At 40.2% G+C, this 16,504-nt stretch overlaps 2 protein-coding genes across 2 annotated transcripts in view; one reads left to right on the plus strand and one right to left on the minus strand.

The window, feature by feature from the left end:
• The window catches only part of LIPA (lipase A, lysosomal acid type), a 102,891-nt gene extending 97,914 nt beyond the window's left edge, over positions 1-4,977 (minus strand). The window contains exon 1 of the mRNA XM_027111990.1: positions 4,959-4,977. The gene's annotated coding sequence lies outside the window, so the exon portion shown is untranslated. The remainder of the gene's footprint in view (positions 1-4,958) is intronic.
• Positions 4,978-5,155: 178 nt separating this feature from the next.
• LOC113623177 (interferon-induced protein with tetratricopeptide repeats 5) lies at positions 5,156-16,019 on the plus strand. Its single transcript, XM_027111986.1, has 2 exons — positions 5,156-5,272; positions 12,945-16,019. Exons 1-2 carry the CDS (start codon positions 5,268-5,270, stop codon positions 14,386-14,388), a joined length of 1,449 nt encoding a protein of 482 aa, XP_026967787.1. The 5' UTR covers positions 5,156-5,267; the 3' UTR covers positions 14,389-16,019.
• The last annotated feature ends 485 nt before the right edge of the window (positions 16,020-16,504 follow it).

Below are 16,504 nucleotides of genomic sequence, written 5' to 3' on the forward strand. Positions count from 1 at the left end.
GTCAGAATGGCCATCATCAAAAAATCTACAAACAATAAATGCTGGAGAGGGCGTGGAGAAAGGGGAACCCTCTTGCACTGTTGGTGGGAATGTAAATTGATACAGCCACTATGGAGAACAGTGTGGAGTTTCCTTAAAAAACTAAAAATAGAACTACCATATGACCCAGGAATCACACTACTGGGCATATACTCAGAGAAAACCATAATTCAAAGACACATGCACCCCAATGTTCATTGCAGGTCTATTTACAAGAGCCAGGACATGCAAGCAACCTAAGTGTCCATCGACAGATGAATGGATAAAGAAGATGTGGCACATATACACAATGGAATATTACTAAGCCATAAAAAGAAATGAAATTGAGTTATTTGTAGTGAGGCGGATGGACCTAGAGTCTGTCATACAGAGTGAAGTAAGTCAGAAAGAGAAAAACAAATACCATATTCTAACACATATATATGGAATCTAAAACAAAAAAATGGTTCTGAAGAACCTAGGGGCAGGACAGGAATAAAGACTCAGATGTAGAGAATGGACCTGAGGACACGGGGAGGGGGAAGGGTAAGCTGGGACGAAGTGAGAGAGTAGCACTGACATATATACACTACCAAATGTAAAACAGATAGCTAGTGGGAAGCAGTTGCATGGCACAGGGAGATCAGCTCGGTGCTTTGTGACCACCTAGAGGGGTGGGATAGGGAGGGTGGGTGGGAGTGAGGGAGACACAAGAGGGAAGAGATATGGGGATATATGTATATGTATAGCTGATTCACTTTGTTATAAAGCAGAAACTAACACACCATTGTAAAGCAATTATACTCTTTAACAATAAGCAATAAGCAATTATACTCTTTAACAATAAAGATGTTAAAAAAAAGAAAAAAGAAATATTAAAAGGATGCTAAAGGATCTGAGAGACCGTCTGTAGCAATCATCTTTGATTATGACATTTTATTGATAGACAATGCACAACAAATAATGTTTTTAAAAGGAAAATTAAGGAAGCAATGTTATTTTTTCATTCTTGTGTGTGTGGGGGGGGGAGGATGTATTAATTTCCTGTCGTGGCTCTAATAAATTACCACAAACTTGGTGGCTTAAAACCACACTAATTTATTATCTTACGGTTCTAGAGATGAGAAGTCTGAAATTGGTTTCATTGGCCTGAAATCAAGGTGTTGGCACAAATTCCCTCCAGAGGCTCTAGGGGACAATTCTTTTGGTACCTTTTCCAGATTCTGGAGGCTGCCTGTATTTCCTGGTGCGGACCCCTAATCCACAGAAAATACAAGTCCCCAGGGAATTCCCAGAAATACTGGGCAAGGCTTTGGATTTCTACTGAAATTCTATAGGAAATGAAGTGAGCAAAATTTATATCATTGAGGGGCAGGCATCAGAGTTACACAGAAGCAATCTTCACAATTTCCTTATCACTAAAACAAGAGATTTATTAGATTAACGAAAACATAACTTAAAGTGCTTGTGTTGGTGGGAGGAGGCTGTAAGGTACTAAAATAAGTCTAACTCACTGCCAACTCCCCGAGTCAGAAATATTAAAAGTAAATAATTATTGGATAAGTGGTCAATTCTCAACTAGGCAGTTTTCCCAGGTATTGTTATACATCGTTTGTACCCAGAAAGCAGAGCTCATTAAAATAAATTAAAATAAAATAAATTAAAATAAATAATTAAATAAATTAAAAATAAAATAAATAAATTAAAAATTAAATAATAAATTAAAAATAAAAAAATAAAATAAAGTAAAATAAATAAAATAAAATAAAATAAATAAAGTAAAATAAATCTCTGGATTATGTAAGGTGTTTGTGTGAGATGTGTTTGACAACCTTCAGAGATCACATTTACTTAAGTGTGTATAACTTATAACCTAATACCACCTCTCTCTCCCATCCTTCCCAACTCTGGAAGAGATCTCTGCACTTCCCAGAGCTCAGTAAAACTAAAATGTGTGACAGCCTGGATGTTTGCAGAGGAAAACAACAAGCAGCAAATCCAGGAAAACAGATGCTCTTTGGTACTAAAGATACTATTGCCAAGCTTACAAATGAATATATCCAGGGATTACCAAGCGGTAACTGATGGCTTTAGATTGACAGCTGAATTTCAGGAGCTTGTTACTCCCATGGAAATGACTGACAGAACCTCAGTCGGTGTCCTTATTTAGAGTTCCCCCCAGGTGCCCAGCGGGGTCTCTCATGTACCCTGAATCAAGCCAAGCCATACCTCCTGCCATTCACTACTATTATAGGTGCCCCAGCCCAAGTCCTTGCTAACTGCTGTCTACCCACCACCACTGGCTCTGCCTCCTTGAGGATCATCCTGGCCACCAATGTCTCCATTCTCACGATGCTGCTAGAGCTGGAACTGCATTGGGACTAAAAGCCTCTACCCTACAGCCTGCCCCAGCTTGAACTGCCCACCCTCAGTCTGTGTCCATAGCTCTGTATCTTGTCCCCAGCCAGACCAAATGTGATACAGACACCTCCACTTTGAAGCCCATGCTGAAGGGAGTAGGCCTTTACTGCCATTCCCCTGGATATCAATCCTCTCACCCAGGCCATCTCTTGAACTCCAGTATCACCCCCAACTTCCCTTCATCTGTATCCACTTTCCCTCTCCTACCTAAAGTCCACCTCCTCTTTCTTTCGGGCTGTGCTGGAAGACTAATTCAAATAAATTAGGTATATACATGAGGGTATTACTTACATGATTCTCAACTGTGGGGAAGAGGGAAGAGGAGGATTTTGCCCCTCGGGACAAAAACAAAAAACAAAAAAAGTTGGATTTGGCATTATATGGAGACAATTTCATTTGTCACAACTGCAGGGTGCTACTGACATCTAGTGGAGAGATGTAAGATTGCTGCTTAAACATCCTAAACTGTCAATAGTGTCAAGGTTGAGAAACTCTGGCTTATATCTATTTCTTGGAAGAGTTATTACTTAAGTTTCAGTTTCCCAAGCAGATTTTTGATCAGCTGCCATGTTTCATGTTCTATTTCTCTTTTTCTCTAGTTGCTGTGTTTCACAGGTTGATGAGAATAAATTCAGAAGGTAATACACGATTAATTTTCCCAAGAATCCACCCAATCCAACAGTCTGTGAAAAAAAGACTGAGATTCAAATTCCATCCAGTACTTTCAGCATGTTCAACACCTACTCAACAGTCGGGTCTTTGCTTCTTCCCAATCGTGAAAGTGTATATTCCTTTAAAATTTTTATAGATGGTTTTTGTCTTTCTGAATTTGAATTCCTAAACAATATAAGATGATAACCAGGATCCTTTTTTCCCTTTTGGTTTTTATCATTGATTGTTTAGTTGCTGTCCACGCAAACCTTAATAAGCAAAGACTATCTCTTGGCCCAGATACAGCTAAAAGAAAGGAAAGGAAAGGAGTACGAACAAGGAAGAAAAAACACTACCTACGCACTGGAAATTTTTTCAAACAGAGCTCTATTAAATGTTCTACATCCTTAGGAAGGAGGAAATTCTGGGCTTATTTTTCTACCTCCAAATAAACCATTCAGTACTTTTTCTAAAATGTGGCTTCCCACTTAAACATTACAACAGACTACACACCCACTGCATCCACATTACCGCTCCGGCCTCATTTCTTAGGACGTTTTCCCTACTCTCTGCACTCCAACCACACCATCTGCGCTTGCCAAGTATGCTTGCACCTCCAGGCCTTGCACTTACCGTTCCCCCAGCCTGGAACGCTCTTCCTTAGCCCCATATCTACAGTGCTCATTCGTTCACCCCCTTCAGATCTTTGCTCAACTGTCACGTTCTCAGTGAAACCTTCCCTCACCAAGGTATTTATAACAGCAAAACACTTTGCACTCCAACCTTCTCTCTGCTTTTTCTCCATAGCACCACCTAACAAAAAATGTTTTATATGTTCTTTATCTTTACCTCTCACACTAAAAATTATCTCCAAACAAATAGGAGAGCAATAAAATCACAAACGCACAACTAACTACACTTCTGTACCTACACTGTTAGCCATGTTTGCCGTGATTCTGGGGAAGCAAGAACTGACTTTACCTACAGGCCCCTTTTTCCAGCAAAACTGAATGAAAAAGTCAGCACTTTTAAAACTAGTGACCACATAGTAAAAACTGTACATCACTGCCCATTCATTTGAAAGCAAAGTGACTAGGATGGTATAAAAGTGATAAGCTGGTGCCTTTGAAACGTTTCGATGATGAACACGTTTTCTCAAAGTTTGAGAATTATCTCCCCTCTCTGTGCACAACCAGGAACAAAATGCAGAAGACGGTGAACGGGGTAGGGCTTGCCCCTTGCCTCTTTTATTCCCAGCTATATTGACAGGGCCTTCAGCAATGTCTGGCTCTTAGGAGTTATTTAATAAAACTTGTTGAAGAAATGAATGATTGAATTCGAAGGGGACAAAATTTTTAGTGTATTGGCGTTCGCTATTTTCTGCTTAGATTCCTAATACCACCTCATCTTTATTGGGACCTTATTATAGGAAGCTCGGTTGGCAAGGGCATGGAAGGCAAGGGAACTTTCATACAATTGTGGGTGGGGGGTGTATAAACATCTTTTCAAAGCTATTCGGCAATAGCTACCAAAATGTTGAATGTATACACATTTTGGCCCCCAAGTTTCTCTATTTACCCAATGGAAATCATGGCACAAGTGCACGGCACTGCACCTGTGTTGGCTGAATCAAGACTTGAGTTCCAGCCTAGGACGCAGAAAGCTGTAAAGAGCATCGCCTCCACCCAACCAAAATAACGCTGAGCAATCTCCTGTCATTTTAGTTAAAACAACAACAACAACAAACAACCACCCCCAAGAAAGCTAATCTTGAGGCAAGTGGCCTCAGCGAGATAGGTGAGAGCCAATACCGAAGTCTCGAGGCCCAGCTGTAAATTCCACCCCGAACGACCCCGCGCTGCGCAAACCTCTCACTGAGACTCCTCAGCCGGCTCCGGGGCCCACTCAACTAGCTCTTCCAGAAGTTTCTGTTTTCCGGGGCTGGACTCCGCCTAGTCGGGGATCAGATTCACTTTCTAGTTTCCTCTTCCCGCTCGGGTCCTGCCTTGAACAAAGCGGACGCCCCCGCGCGCGCGCGCGCGCGGACTAGCGCTGCGGTCATCTTGCTCGCGCGCGCGCACACGCACGGGGCCGCTCAGTCCGCGCAGCAGCCGAGCGCTGAGGGGAGAAGCGGAGAGGACCGGCGCCTCCCAAGACGGACTCAGAGCCCAGCCACCATGAGGTGAGGGCTTCTGCCCGCTTCTTCTCCCCAACTCCGTGGGGCCTTTGTGGCACACCCGCGTTTCTCGCGTATTCCATTTCCAGCGCAGCGCTGCGGCCTTTGAAGGGGCCGAGCCCGGCCGCCAGGCATCTGCGTTGGCGGCGCTCCCCGGGAGCCCCGTCCGGGCCCGGGACGGCTGAAGGCGGGCCTGCTGGGGAGGGTGGCCGAGCGGACCCTTCTTTGGAGCCCCGGGCGTCCGCGGTCTTGACTGTCGGGCCGGGGGGCGGCGGGGCTGGGGGTGCCGGGCGACGCGTCCCGCGGGCCTGTCACCTCCCTGCGGCTTTGGTCGTCGCCGGCCCCGGACCGGTGCGGGCGGCTTCTGCGTGGCCGGTTCCCTCAGGCCTCAGCGCCCGGCGTCACACGCGTCCGTTCCTGCCATTTTGCCTTCTGATTCCTGGGTCTGACTTCTCCCCTTCCTTTGTACCATGGACAGATTGCTCTAGTTCCACCCCATCCACCGTTTTATGAGGCTTTCTTTCTCGTCTCCTTGACTGGCGTGTGGTGGGTGGTCCTAGGCTGACCCATGTAATCCGGTCCCCTGCCCTGCACGTGGGTAGTTAACGCTCTCCATCGGGAGGCTGAGGAGTGGGAGATTCCGACCTTGGGCCCCTGAAGCCCGTAGAGCCCTTTGTTCTAAATCCTGACTTTGACCACCTACGAGTTGGGTGACCCAAAGCAAAGTTTCTTCAGTTCGGTGGGTCTGTTTCTTACCTGTAGAAATTGATAGCATCCATCTCTTAGGACTGTAGAAGGGGGCACATAATATTTGCAAATGTTGACTAAAAATATTTAATAAATGCCTCACTTCTACCATTTGTAAGAAGGGAGGGAGGTGGGAAGTATCAGGAAGGAGCCTGAAGAAATAGGGAAGGAAAGGCGGGTGCACAGTATGTAGATGCAGGTTGGTGTGGAAGAGGGGTGGACCCCATTGGGCACTAACTGTCTCCCAAGAAAAATGAAAGACTACTCCTTCCTGGCAAAAAACAAAAAACACCCCCCCACACACACACAAAATTACCTGAAGATAGATGTTGCCTCTTGAGACACAATAGCCTCTCTCTGCCAGCTTCCCAGAGACAAAGTTTAAAAATTAAGTAGACATAGTTGAAAAAGTAAAACTTGTCATAAGTGTCCAGTTGTGCATAAATTCCAGAGTGTGGGCAAAGCACTTACACGGCTAACTGAATGTCCCTTGGAGATCTCACAGCCACATCATAATGCCTGGGGCAGCCCTCCGTCCTCATCGTCCTTGTGCAGAGGCAGATGTTCATTTTACTCTGTGGTTGGGCAGAGGGCTGGTAAGCCCATGTTGGATAGGGGAGACTGAAGTGGCAGAAAGTTTGGAGCCATTAGCAAGATGGGAAGAGCTAGCAGGAATTCCCTCATCTGAAATTCAGGTGCTTTTTTTTTTTTTAATGCTAGGCTCATGCCTCTGGGCTGGAAATGCCAGAAGCTACCAGTATATAATTGCATTCACTCAACAAATATTTATTATTGAGTTTCTCTTATATGCCTGAAATCACAGATGCTGGGGACACAGAGGTGAAAAACATAAAACTGGAGTAAGGTCCTTATTCTCATTTAAATGGGGGAAATAGACAACCAAGAATGAATGAGTAAATAATCAACATAATTCAGAAAGTGATAACAGCTATAAGGAAAATAAAATAGTGCTAAGAGAGTGACCTAGAATGGAGGGGGTGATTTTAGATAGCTCTACCACAGGCGGCCTCTTGGGTAAGGAATATTTGAGCTGAGTTAAAGGAAGGAGCTAGTCATACAAAGATTTAGGAGCAGAGCTTTTTAAGTAGAGTAAAAACAACAGGTGTAAAAGGCCTTGAACTTGATATGTTCAAGTTAGGAAGAAGGTCAGTATGTCTAAAACACAGTTAATGAGGAGGAGAGTAGGAGAAGACAAGGTTGGGTGGGTAGACAAGTCCAGCTCCTTTAGGGACTTGTAAGACATGGCAAAGGCTAGATTAAAATCTAAGGGTGTTGGGAAGCTATTGGGAGATTTTAAACCAGAAGACTGACGTAATCTGGTTTACATTTTTAAAAGTTTACTAATACTGTATGGGGACCAAGAGTGGAAACAGAGACCAGATTTTTGCCACAGCTCAAAGGAAGGGTAATAGTCTTTCCTATTTTCCTAGACTAGCAGTGGAAATGGAAAAAAGTGGATGGATTTGAGATGTATTTGGGTGATAGAATTAACAGGACTTCCTATTGAAGAATAGGAATCAAAGATGACTCCTAGGTTATTTGGCCTGTGGAACTAAGAGGTACCGAACAAGGTGGGGAAAACCAAGGGAGGAACAGGCTCAAGGAACCCAGATTTCTATAATTTCTATATTTACTTGAGATGCCAACTGAACTTCTAATTGAAGGTGTAAACTAAAAGTTAGATAAGTCTGGAATTCAGGGGAGAGATCAGAGATAGAAGAAATACCTTGGAAGATCATCAGCATATCTTTGGATTATGGAAAAAAAGGTATTTTAATTCCCTTACATGAATAATGATGATAATTATATCTTTGATAACTAAGATTTTTGTCCTTCCTTCAGATCACTTTTAATACATTTCCACCCAGCTCTTTTGTTATTTGAAAGAATCATTAATCACCCTCTCTGCCCCTCCACAGCGTGTTCTAGTGAGAAGCAGCTCCATCTCAAAACAGCTCCAACAATGCAGAATGCTACGACTTTAGATTGAGGGCTCGTATTTGAAACCATTGTTTTCTTATCCTGAGACCTTTAACTGTCTGACATGTCCTTTCCAATGGGCAGTTACACAACCTCTTACCTGCTCTTTAAGCTGCTCTAAAATCTCTTGTTTTCTTTTAAGTCCTTCCCAGGCAAAGTGAATTTTACATACATTAGACATATCCTATATTTTAAAGCAAACTATTCTTAAAAACAACTCCAATTTTTATGTGAAAGGGGTAGTATAGCATTATGGTTAAAAGGCATAACCTTTTGTTTTAAGTCAGGCAGAACTAGGTTTGAATCTGTGCTTGGACACTTTATAGCTGTGTAACCTTGGACATGTAATTTAAACTGTTTCCCAGCCCTCATCCATAAAATTGTGAAAATAATAAGACACTGTTATAAAAATTAAATGTAATTTGTGTAAAGTGCTTGGCAGACTGCCTGACATGAGCAGTGTGGCAAGTGAATGGTTTTGGGGGGTGTTTTTTTTGACCTCTCATCTGATTCTAGAAATATATTGTACAAGTGTAACATTTATACTATTGAGCTGAATCTGTAGTGAACCTAGGTCTTATGCATAAAGTTGTTTTCTCATATATATCCTTGTTTGCCATTTAATTTAGCCCTCACTGTCAATAAAATAGGGAAAATTTCAAGTTAGAGTAGAGGTCTAGCCTGTTGGGCTTGAGGCTTTTTTATACATTAAGCTCTATAGGCCCAGTGTCTTCAACTGTCCTGTCCCATGCAGTAACCACTAGTCATACGTGACTATTCAAATTAATTAAAAGTAAATAAAATATAAAAAGCAGTTCAGTGGTCATCCTAGCCACATTTCATGTGATCAGTGGTCACGTGTGTAGTGTCTATCACATTGTGCAGCACAGATAAGAACATTCCCATCGTGGTAGGAAGTTCTGTTAGAAAGCTCTGGTCTAGAACCTGCAATCACTAAAATGTGGGACCTGTATATATGTGTTTACATGTATATACAGACCACACAAGAGAATAAATATGAAAAATTTATAAAATTAAAATTAGTAATTATAAGTGAATGTAAATGTCTACTAAATATAATACTAAGTTAGCTATTAATGTTTAAATTTAGTATTTATAAAATTAGAAAACATGTCATGAAGTATATGATTAGATTATAAATATGAAGTGGTTTTATTTTTCTAGTCACTACTGCTAATTGTGTACTTAGTCCAGTTCTCTGACTCTTCTGCCACTTTTGGCTATTAGGACAGCCTCTTTCCAGTTCCTGAAGACTCAGCCCAATTCATTTTAAAACCTCAATCTCATATTTGATTCAAAGCACTCTTCTCTTCCTTCCCAACTCCCAGAAAATATTGATAAAGGTGCTGTGAAGAATAGGAAAATGTGATAGACTAGACTGTAGGATGGCAGGCAAGGTGGAGATGCAGCTTGAGCTAAAGTGGTCAGGGGTAGCCTTCTTTCAAGAGCTGAGATTTGAGCCAAGCCCAGAATTATGAGAATAAGTAAACCCTAGTACTCTCTTAGGAAGAATTCACAGAGTGAGGGAATAAAAAGCAGGTACAAATGCCCTGACGTAGGTGCATACTTGGCATAAGAAATAATAAACAATAAAATTTTGTAAAGGCTTGTAAGACTGGAGTGCAGTGAGCATGAGGAAAGTGGTACAAAATGAGGTTAGAGAAGTAGACATGGGCCAGATGGTAAAGGGCATAGTAACCATGGTTAGGAGTTTGGGGCTGGAGATAAAGATCTGAGTAGTATTAACAGTGTATAGTTTCACTCTGCTTCATATTCCGTCCTTCTCACAAGTATCCCCATCTCTCCCACAAGAATCATTTTCTCCCTTAATACTGGATCATTTCCCTTTGACAAATCATTAAGTCATTAAAAATATGAAAAAATTTTTGACAATTTCCTCAGATTTGCCTCTGTTTCACTTTTAATACATTTCTGCATACATTGAGTGAATGCTGACAATTTCCTCAGATTTGCCTCTGTTTCTCTACTCCCTTCATAGTAAAATTCCTTGAAGGAGTGACCATATCCACTTCTTCTCCTCTTCCCATTATCCCCTCAACCCACTCCAGTAATATTTTCATCCCTACCGTTCTGTTAAAACAACAAGTTCCCCCACAACTTTACTCCTCCCCAAACAGTGATCTCTGTCCTCATTTTCTCAACCTCTTAGGATCATTGTGCACATTAAACATTTCTCTCTCTTTTTTCGAAATCAACATTTTCTTCCTTAGGCTTTCATGACACCAGATTTCTTGGTTTATCTGCTCCCCTAATGATTATTAAGATTAGAAAGGGGCAATTGAGTTGAAGTAAGATCTCAACAATGAAAAGGAGGAAGTCATAAAAGATCTGAGGGCAGAATGGTCTAAGCCAGTGCTTCTCAACCAGGGTGATTTTTGCTCCCTCAGGGGACATTTGGTGATGTCTGGAGACAGTTTTGGTTGTCCCACCGGAGGAATGCTAGTTACATCTACTGGGTCAAGGCCAGGGATGCTACTAAATATCCTGCAGTGCACAGGTCAGCCCCAACTAAAAGAATTCCTTGACAATCATAACTAAAGTACACCACCACTACCACCACCACCACATAATCCCATTACTCTGCTTTTTTTTTTCTTAACACTTATTACTGTCTGGAATTATGTTGTCTGTTGATTTGTTTACATGTTTATTTTCTGTCAACCCCTTTTGTTCCCTCCTCTCCTATAATAGAATTACCATGAAGAAAAGGCCTTTTTCTATCTTGCTCATTACTGTATTCACTACAACCAGCATATTGCCTGGCACGTATGACATGAGGTGATCAATAAATGTTTCCTTCTTTTTTTCATTTATTTGGCTGCATTGGGTCTTAGTTGCGGCACACGGGATCCTCATTGCAGCATGCGGGATCTTTCGTTGTGGCATGTGGGCTCTTTATTGCGGCGTGCGGGTTTCTCTCTAGTTGTGGTGCGTGGGCTCCAGAGTGTGCGGGCTCAGTAGCTGCGGCGTGCGGGCTTAGTTGCCCCGCGGCATGTGAGATCTTAGTTCCCCAACCAGGGATCGAACCCGCATCCCCTGCATTGGAAGGCGGATTATTAACCACTGGACCACCAGGAAAGTCCCCAATAAATGTTTCTTGATGGAAATACTATAGTTCCCATAAACATTTATACAAATATGCATACATACATATAAGGAGGAGAGTCCTGTGCACAGCATAAAGGGAAATACACACACACTGTACATTATTCATCCGATAATTAGAATATTTCCCTCTTTGAGAGAAGCCTTAAGTAGCTTTTTTTTTTTCTGTAAATTTCTTTCAACCCTTAATTGTGGCCGATTGTAGATTTAGAAAGTCTTTCCTGACTGCCTCGCCACTACCATCAGCAAAACTAGGTATATTAATCAGGATTTTGTCAGTTGCAGACAGGAGAAACCCAGTTCAAACTGGCTTAAGCAAAAAGAGAGATTATTTCCTTAGAAAAGTAGAGGTCCAGGGATGGATAGGGTGGGTGATCCAGGTATTTAATCAGCACCACAAGCAATCTGTCTTTATTCCTGTCTAAGCCCTGCTTTCCTCTATGCTTGATTCTTTCTCAGGCAGGCTGTCCCCAAGAGTTGGAAAGATGGCCACCAGCAGCTCCAGCTCATATTCTACAAGCTTAAAATTTTTGGAAGAGAGTTCCAGCAAAGCCTCATTTCAGCAAAATTATATTTTAATTGGATTATCTCTGAATATATCACTGGGTCCAAGGAATGGCTGGAATATGTGTGCTTTCCTACAGACTGGAAGAAAGTGTAGACAGCCTGTCTCAGATCACATGGACTGAGAGTAGGGGGAGATGTTCCACCAAATGAAGGCCCCAGATGTCCACAACACTGGACTATGTGCCCTTCCTGAGTCACTTCCATGGAACTTTACTGGAATGCTGAGTTGTAATTGACTGTGTACTTAGTGTACTTACAAGCTCTGTATAAGCAGGGCTGTGTCTTATTCACAGTTACATCCCCAGGGTTATTCAGAACATCTTGCACATAAAAGTCTTTCGGTAATGAATAAATACTTCCTGTCCCTTCCTTTCCCTTTCAGCTTCCTAGTTTCAGAGATGAAACTAGGCCCTGCAGAGATAACACTGTGCTTCACACAAAGGGAGTTCAACAAATATTTGTGAAGTGAACATTAAGGGTAATGTTAAGTTAATAATAGGTGGTAGCCTTTATTTATGCCCACAATCCTAAAGGTCAGAAGGATATTCCACATAACATCAAAACCTACTAACCCTCCCTTTGCTTTTTCCCCATTTTCTCTAAATCTTTGTTATATCTCAAACTTATACTTCTTCCCGTCTCTTGGTGTTCCTGTTCCTGTTCCTTTCTGACTCTGTGTCTTTTTTTTCTCTGTGGGGTTTCCTTTGTTTGTTTCTTTATTTCTCTGCAAAAATTATATATTCATGTGGCTTCTCTCTCCTTCAGTGTACTTATTTTTCTTATTTCTCACCTTCTCCTCTTTCCCTTCACTACTCATAATACAGAAAAGAAATTTTTATGTTGTTTATTAACTGTGTATATATCTATTATTATTAATTTTCAGAACTAGTAAATACGATATTTTAAATTCCCCTCTCTAAAAATAGGTGGTCCTTGTGGGTTAGTGACTGCCAAAAGGAAATAGATACCCTATAACATAGAAAATGCTGTCATCTCTCCAGAATTGGTTTTGCAATAAATAATGTGAATTTAATGAAATATTTTAGGACATAACTATACTAGTTTCCTCTGTGTATAGAGTTATAGAAACCTAGTGCTTTAACTGTAAGATCAAATAGATAAAATACAGTTCTTTGCTTAACAACCTGTTTAAGCTTTAAAAATTTATTATTTCCTTTATTTCTTCAAAAATTAAAAAGGATTTTATCTTTGACAGTGAAATTCCTAAGGACTCATTGAAGGCCATTCTGTTGGAGTTAGAATGTCACTTCACATGGAACTTACTTAAGGAAGACATTGATCTGTTTGATGTAGAAGATACAATTGGGCAACAGCTTGAATTTCTTACCACAAAATCCAGACTCACTCTTTATAACCTGTTGGCCTATGTGAAACACCTGAAGGGCCAAAATAAAGATGCTCTAGAGTGCTTGAAACAAGCAGAAGAAATAATACAGCGAGAACACTCGGACAAAGAAGAAGTACAAAGTCTGGTCACTTGGGGAAACTATGCCTGGGTTTATTATCACATGGACCAGCTTAAAGAAGCTCAGAAGTATATAGACAAGGTAGGGAACGTCTGCAAGAAATTGTCCAGTCCTTCTGACTACAAGTTGGAGCGTCCAGAGATTGACTGTGAGAAAGGGTGGGCACTCTTGAAATTTGGAGGAAAGTATTACCAAAAGGCTAAAGCAGCTTTTGAGAAGGCTCTGGAAGCAGAACCCGACAATCCAGAATTTAACATCGGCTATGCCATCACAGTGTATCGGCTGGATGATTCTGACAGAGAAGGGTCTATAAAGAGCTTTTCTCTGGGCCCCCTGCGGAAAGCTGTTACCCTGAACCCAGATAATTCCTATATTAAGGTTTTTCTGGCGCTGAAGCTTCAAGATGTACATGCAGAAGCCGAAGGGGAAAAGTATATTGAAGAAATCCTGGACCAAATATCATCCCAACCTTACGTTCTTCGTTATGCAGCCAAATTCTATAGGAGAAAAAATTCCTGGGACAAAGCTCTTGAACTTTTGAAAAAGGCCTTAGAGGCAACACCAACCTCTTCTTTCCTGCATCACCAAATGGGACTTTGCTATAGGGCACAAATGATCCAAATCAAGAAGGCCACTCGCAACAGACCTAAAGGAAAGGATAAACTGAAAGTTGATGAGCTGATTACATCAGCTATATTTCATTTCAAAGAAGCTGTGGAGCGAGATTCTATGTTTGCATTTGCCTACACGGACCTGGCCAACATGTATGCTGAGGGAGGCCAGTATGGCAACGCTGAAGACATTTTTCAGAAAGCTCTTCGTCTGGAGAACATAACTGATGACCACAAACATCAGATCCACTACCACTATGGCCGCTTTCAGGAATTTCACTGTAAATCAGAAAATACTGCCATCCACCATTATTTAGAAGCCTTAAAGGTCAAAGACAGGTCATCTCTGCGTACTAAACTGACAAGTGCTCTAAAGAAATTGGCTTCCAAGAGACTTGGTCACAATGATTCAGATGTGCAGAGTTTAAGTGCCCTAGGGTTTGTTTACAAGCTGGAGGGAGAAAAGAGGCAAGCTGCTGAGTACTATGAAAGGGCCCAAAAGATAGATCCAGAAAATGCAGAATTTCTTACTGCTCTCTGTGAGCTTCGACTTTCCATTTAAATACATACTCCAGGAAATTAGTTCTAAGCTTTTTTCCTCCATTTTGGTTTCTTATATTTTTCTTTATTGTTTTAATCCATTGTTCATTATAGAGCTAAGTTTTATTGAATTGTTATTTTGTATCTGGCATCATGCTAAATACTTTATATATTTAGTTATGATGAATCTTTTTTTTTAATTAAAATACAGTAATCCATTGAGAAACAGCAAAATTCCAGCTGTTGTAACTTTATAAAGTATGGTCATTATGACTTTATATCCTTTATCTCTGCTATTTATAATAATTTTCTGATTAGATTTTGTGAAGTTTTCCATATCACTTCCTTATGCTGCGAGTATAATCCTACACATGCCTTTGACACCTACGTCAGGAACAGTCTTTTAAGGAGTGCAAAATTATATTAGTTAAGCACTTAACTATGTAGCTTGCAAAAGACGGAAACTTCTAGTTACAGATGTTCCAACTTTGAGGATATTTAACCATCAACATGATAGTTACCTAAAGAATCCTCTTTGTTGGAAGAAAAAAGTTTATAATAGAAGTTTGTCATCCCTGATGACTTCAATAAAAGGAGAAAACACTAGAACATGAGAAAAAAGATTTCCCCATATACAGAACTTCAGGGACCCATGAGAAATCCAAAGTATTACCTCCCAAAATATTCATTAAGTAGCTAGAAATAGTGATGAGGAAAAAAATGGATAATGGAAAATCATTAGTTTCAAATTTTTCTAGTTCTTTTAACTAGAAGAATAAACCTAAAGTTAATCTAGATGGAATTAATTTTATTCCTTCCAATTAAAATTGCAGTATTTTTAGGTTAAAATCATTGAGATAAAAAGCGGACCAATTGAGAAGTTGGGAGAAATGATAAACAAATGGGTAAAGTAGATGCCCCTAACCTACATCCCTAGATTACCAAGATTTCAGTGATTTAGTTTTGGGTCTGGACTGGTTGGAATTCTCATCCACACAATTTCTGGCCTTTGGTTAACTGTTTTAGTATTCCAAAGTTACTTCTATGAAGCTTTTCCTTTTGTCTGAAGTTTTCAGATTGACATGTTTTCCTGTGGATCCTCTAGGAATAGTTAAGCCCTGTTTTCAGTTTTAATATCCACTTTGAAGGGTCACTGCTTAAGGGCTTTTATCCCAGAGGACTTTTTAAATCGGGATGTTGCTAAAAGTGGCTTCTTTAATGTTGTTTCCTTGATTATAGACGACACAATTATATTTACCACCACAGTGTTAGTGGAAAAATATGCTGTATGATTTAATTCCCCATACCTTCAATGTAGCTCTTAAAACTACTGTAATATATACTGTATATATTCTCCATACCTCCTAAAACTACTGTGTTTTTTACTTTTTGTTACTATTTTTATTTTTTAAATTTCTATTATAGTTTTGATTATTATAGAAGTAGTGAACTCTCATTGTAAAATTTCAAACAATACTAAAGTATATGAATTTAAAAGAGCACTTCCTTCGCCCTACCCCAGTTCCACATGCCCAAGGTAAACTGTTAATAATTTGATAGGTATCCCTCCAGATATTTTTTTCTCAGCATATTCAAACATACATAAATACTGCAGTGTATCTCATGAATTAAATTTTTTTAAGGTTCGTTTTACTTATCTCCCTGCTGGTTTTATTTATTTCGCTGATTTCACTTGTTTATTCAAGAATTAAGAACAGGCAAGGGAATGGTCTTTAAGTATTTCAGTAATTCAGGACTGAAGTCCTAACCTATCAGTAGAAGCATTTGTCCTGTTTTGCAGCAAATAGCTTATTTTGCAGCAAGTCATTTTCTCCCATTGGGAATAATGTTACGATTAAGGTTATGTTCCCAAGTAGAGACTTCATATGCAATAAAATTACAGTTGTGATATCAAAACAAAGATACAACTATACAAGCCTCTCTATTTAAACATTAGACTTTAAGGTCTATTAAGTGATTTTAAAATCCACTAGATATTAAAATATTGAAATATATAAGAAGCATAACACTAAGAAAGTATAAAATCAGCATATGAATAATACAACTATATAAGTTGAACTAAAATTAATATTTATAATAACTTTAAATTTTGTCAGTATTGTGCTTGCCTTCCTAAA

This window comes from Aethalodelphis obliquidens, unplaced genomic scaffold (genome assembly GCF_003676395.1).
Source record: "Aethalodelphis obliquidens isolate GAN/ISIS:26980383/991018 unplaced genomic scaffold, ASM367639v1 scaffold11, whole genome shotgun sequence".
NCBI lineage: Eukaryota > Metazoa > Chordata > Mammalia > Artiodactyla > Delphinidae > Aethalodelphis > Aethalodelphis obliquidens.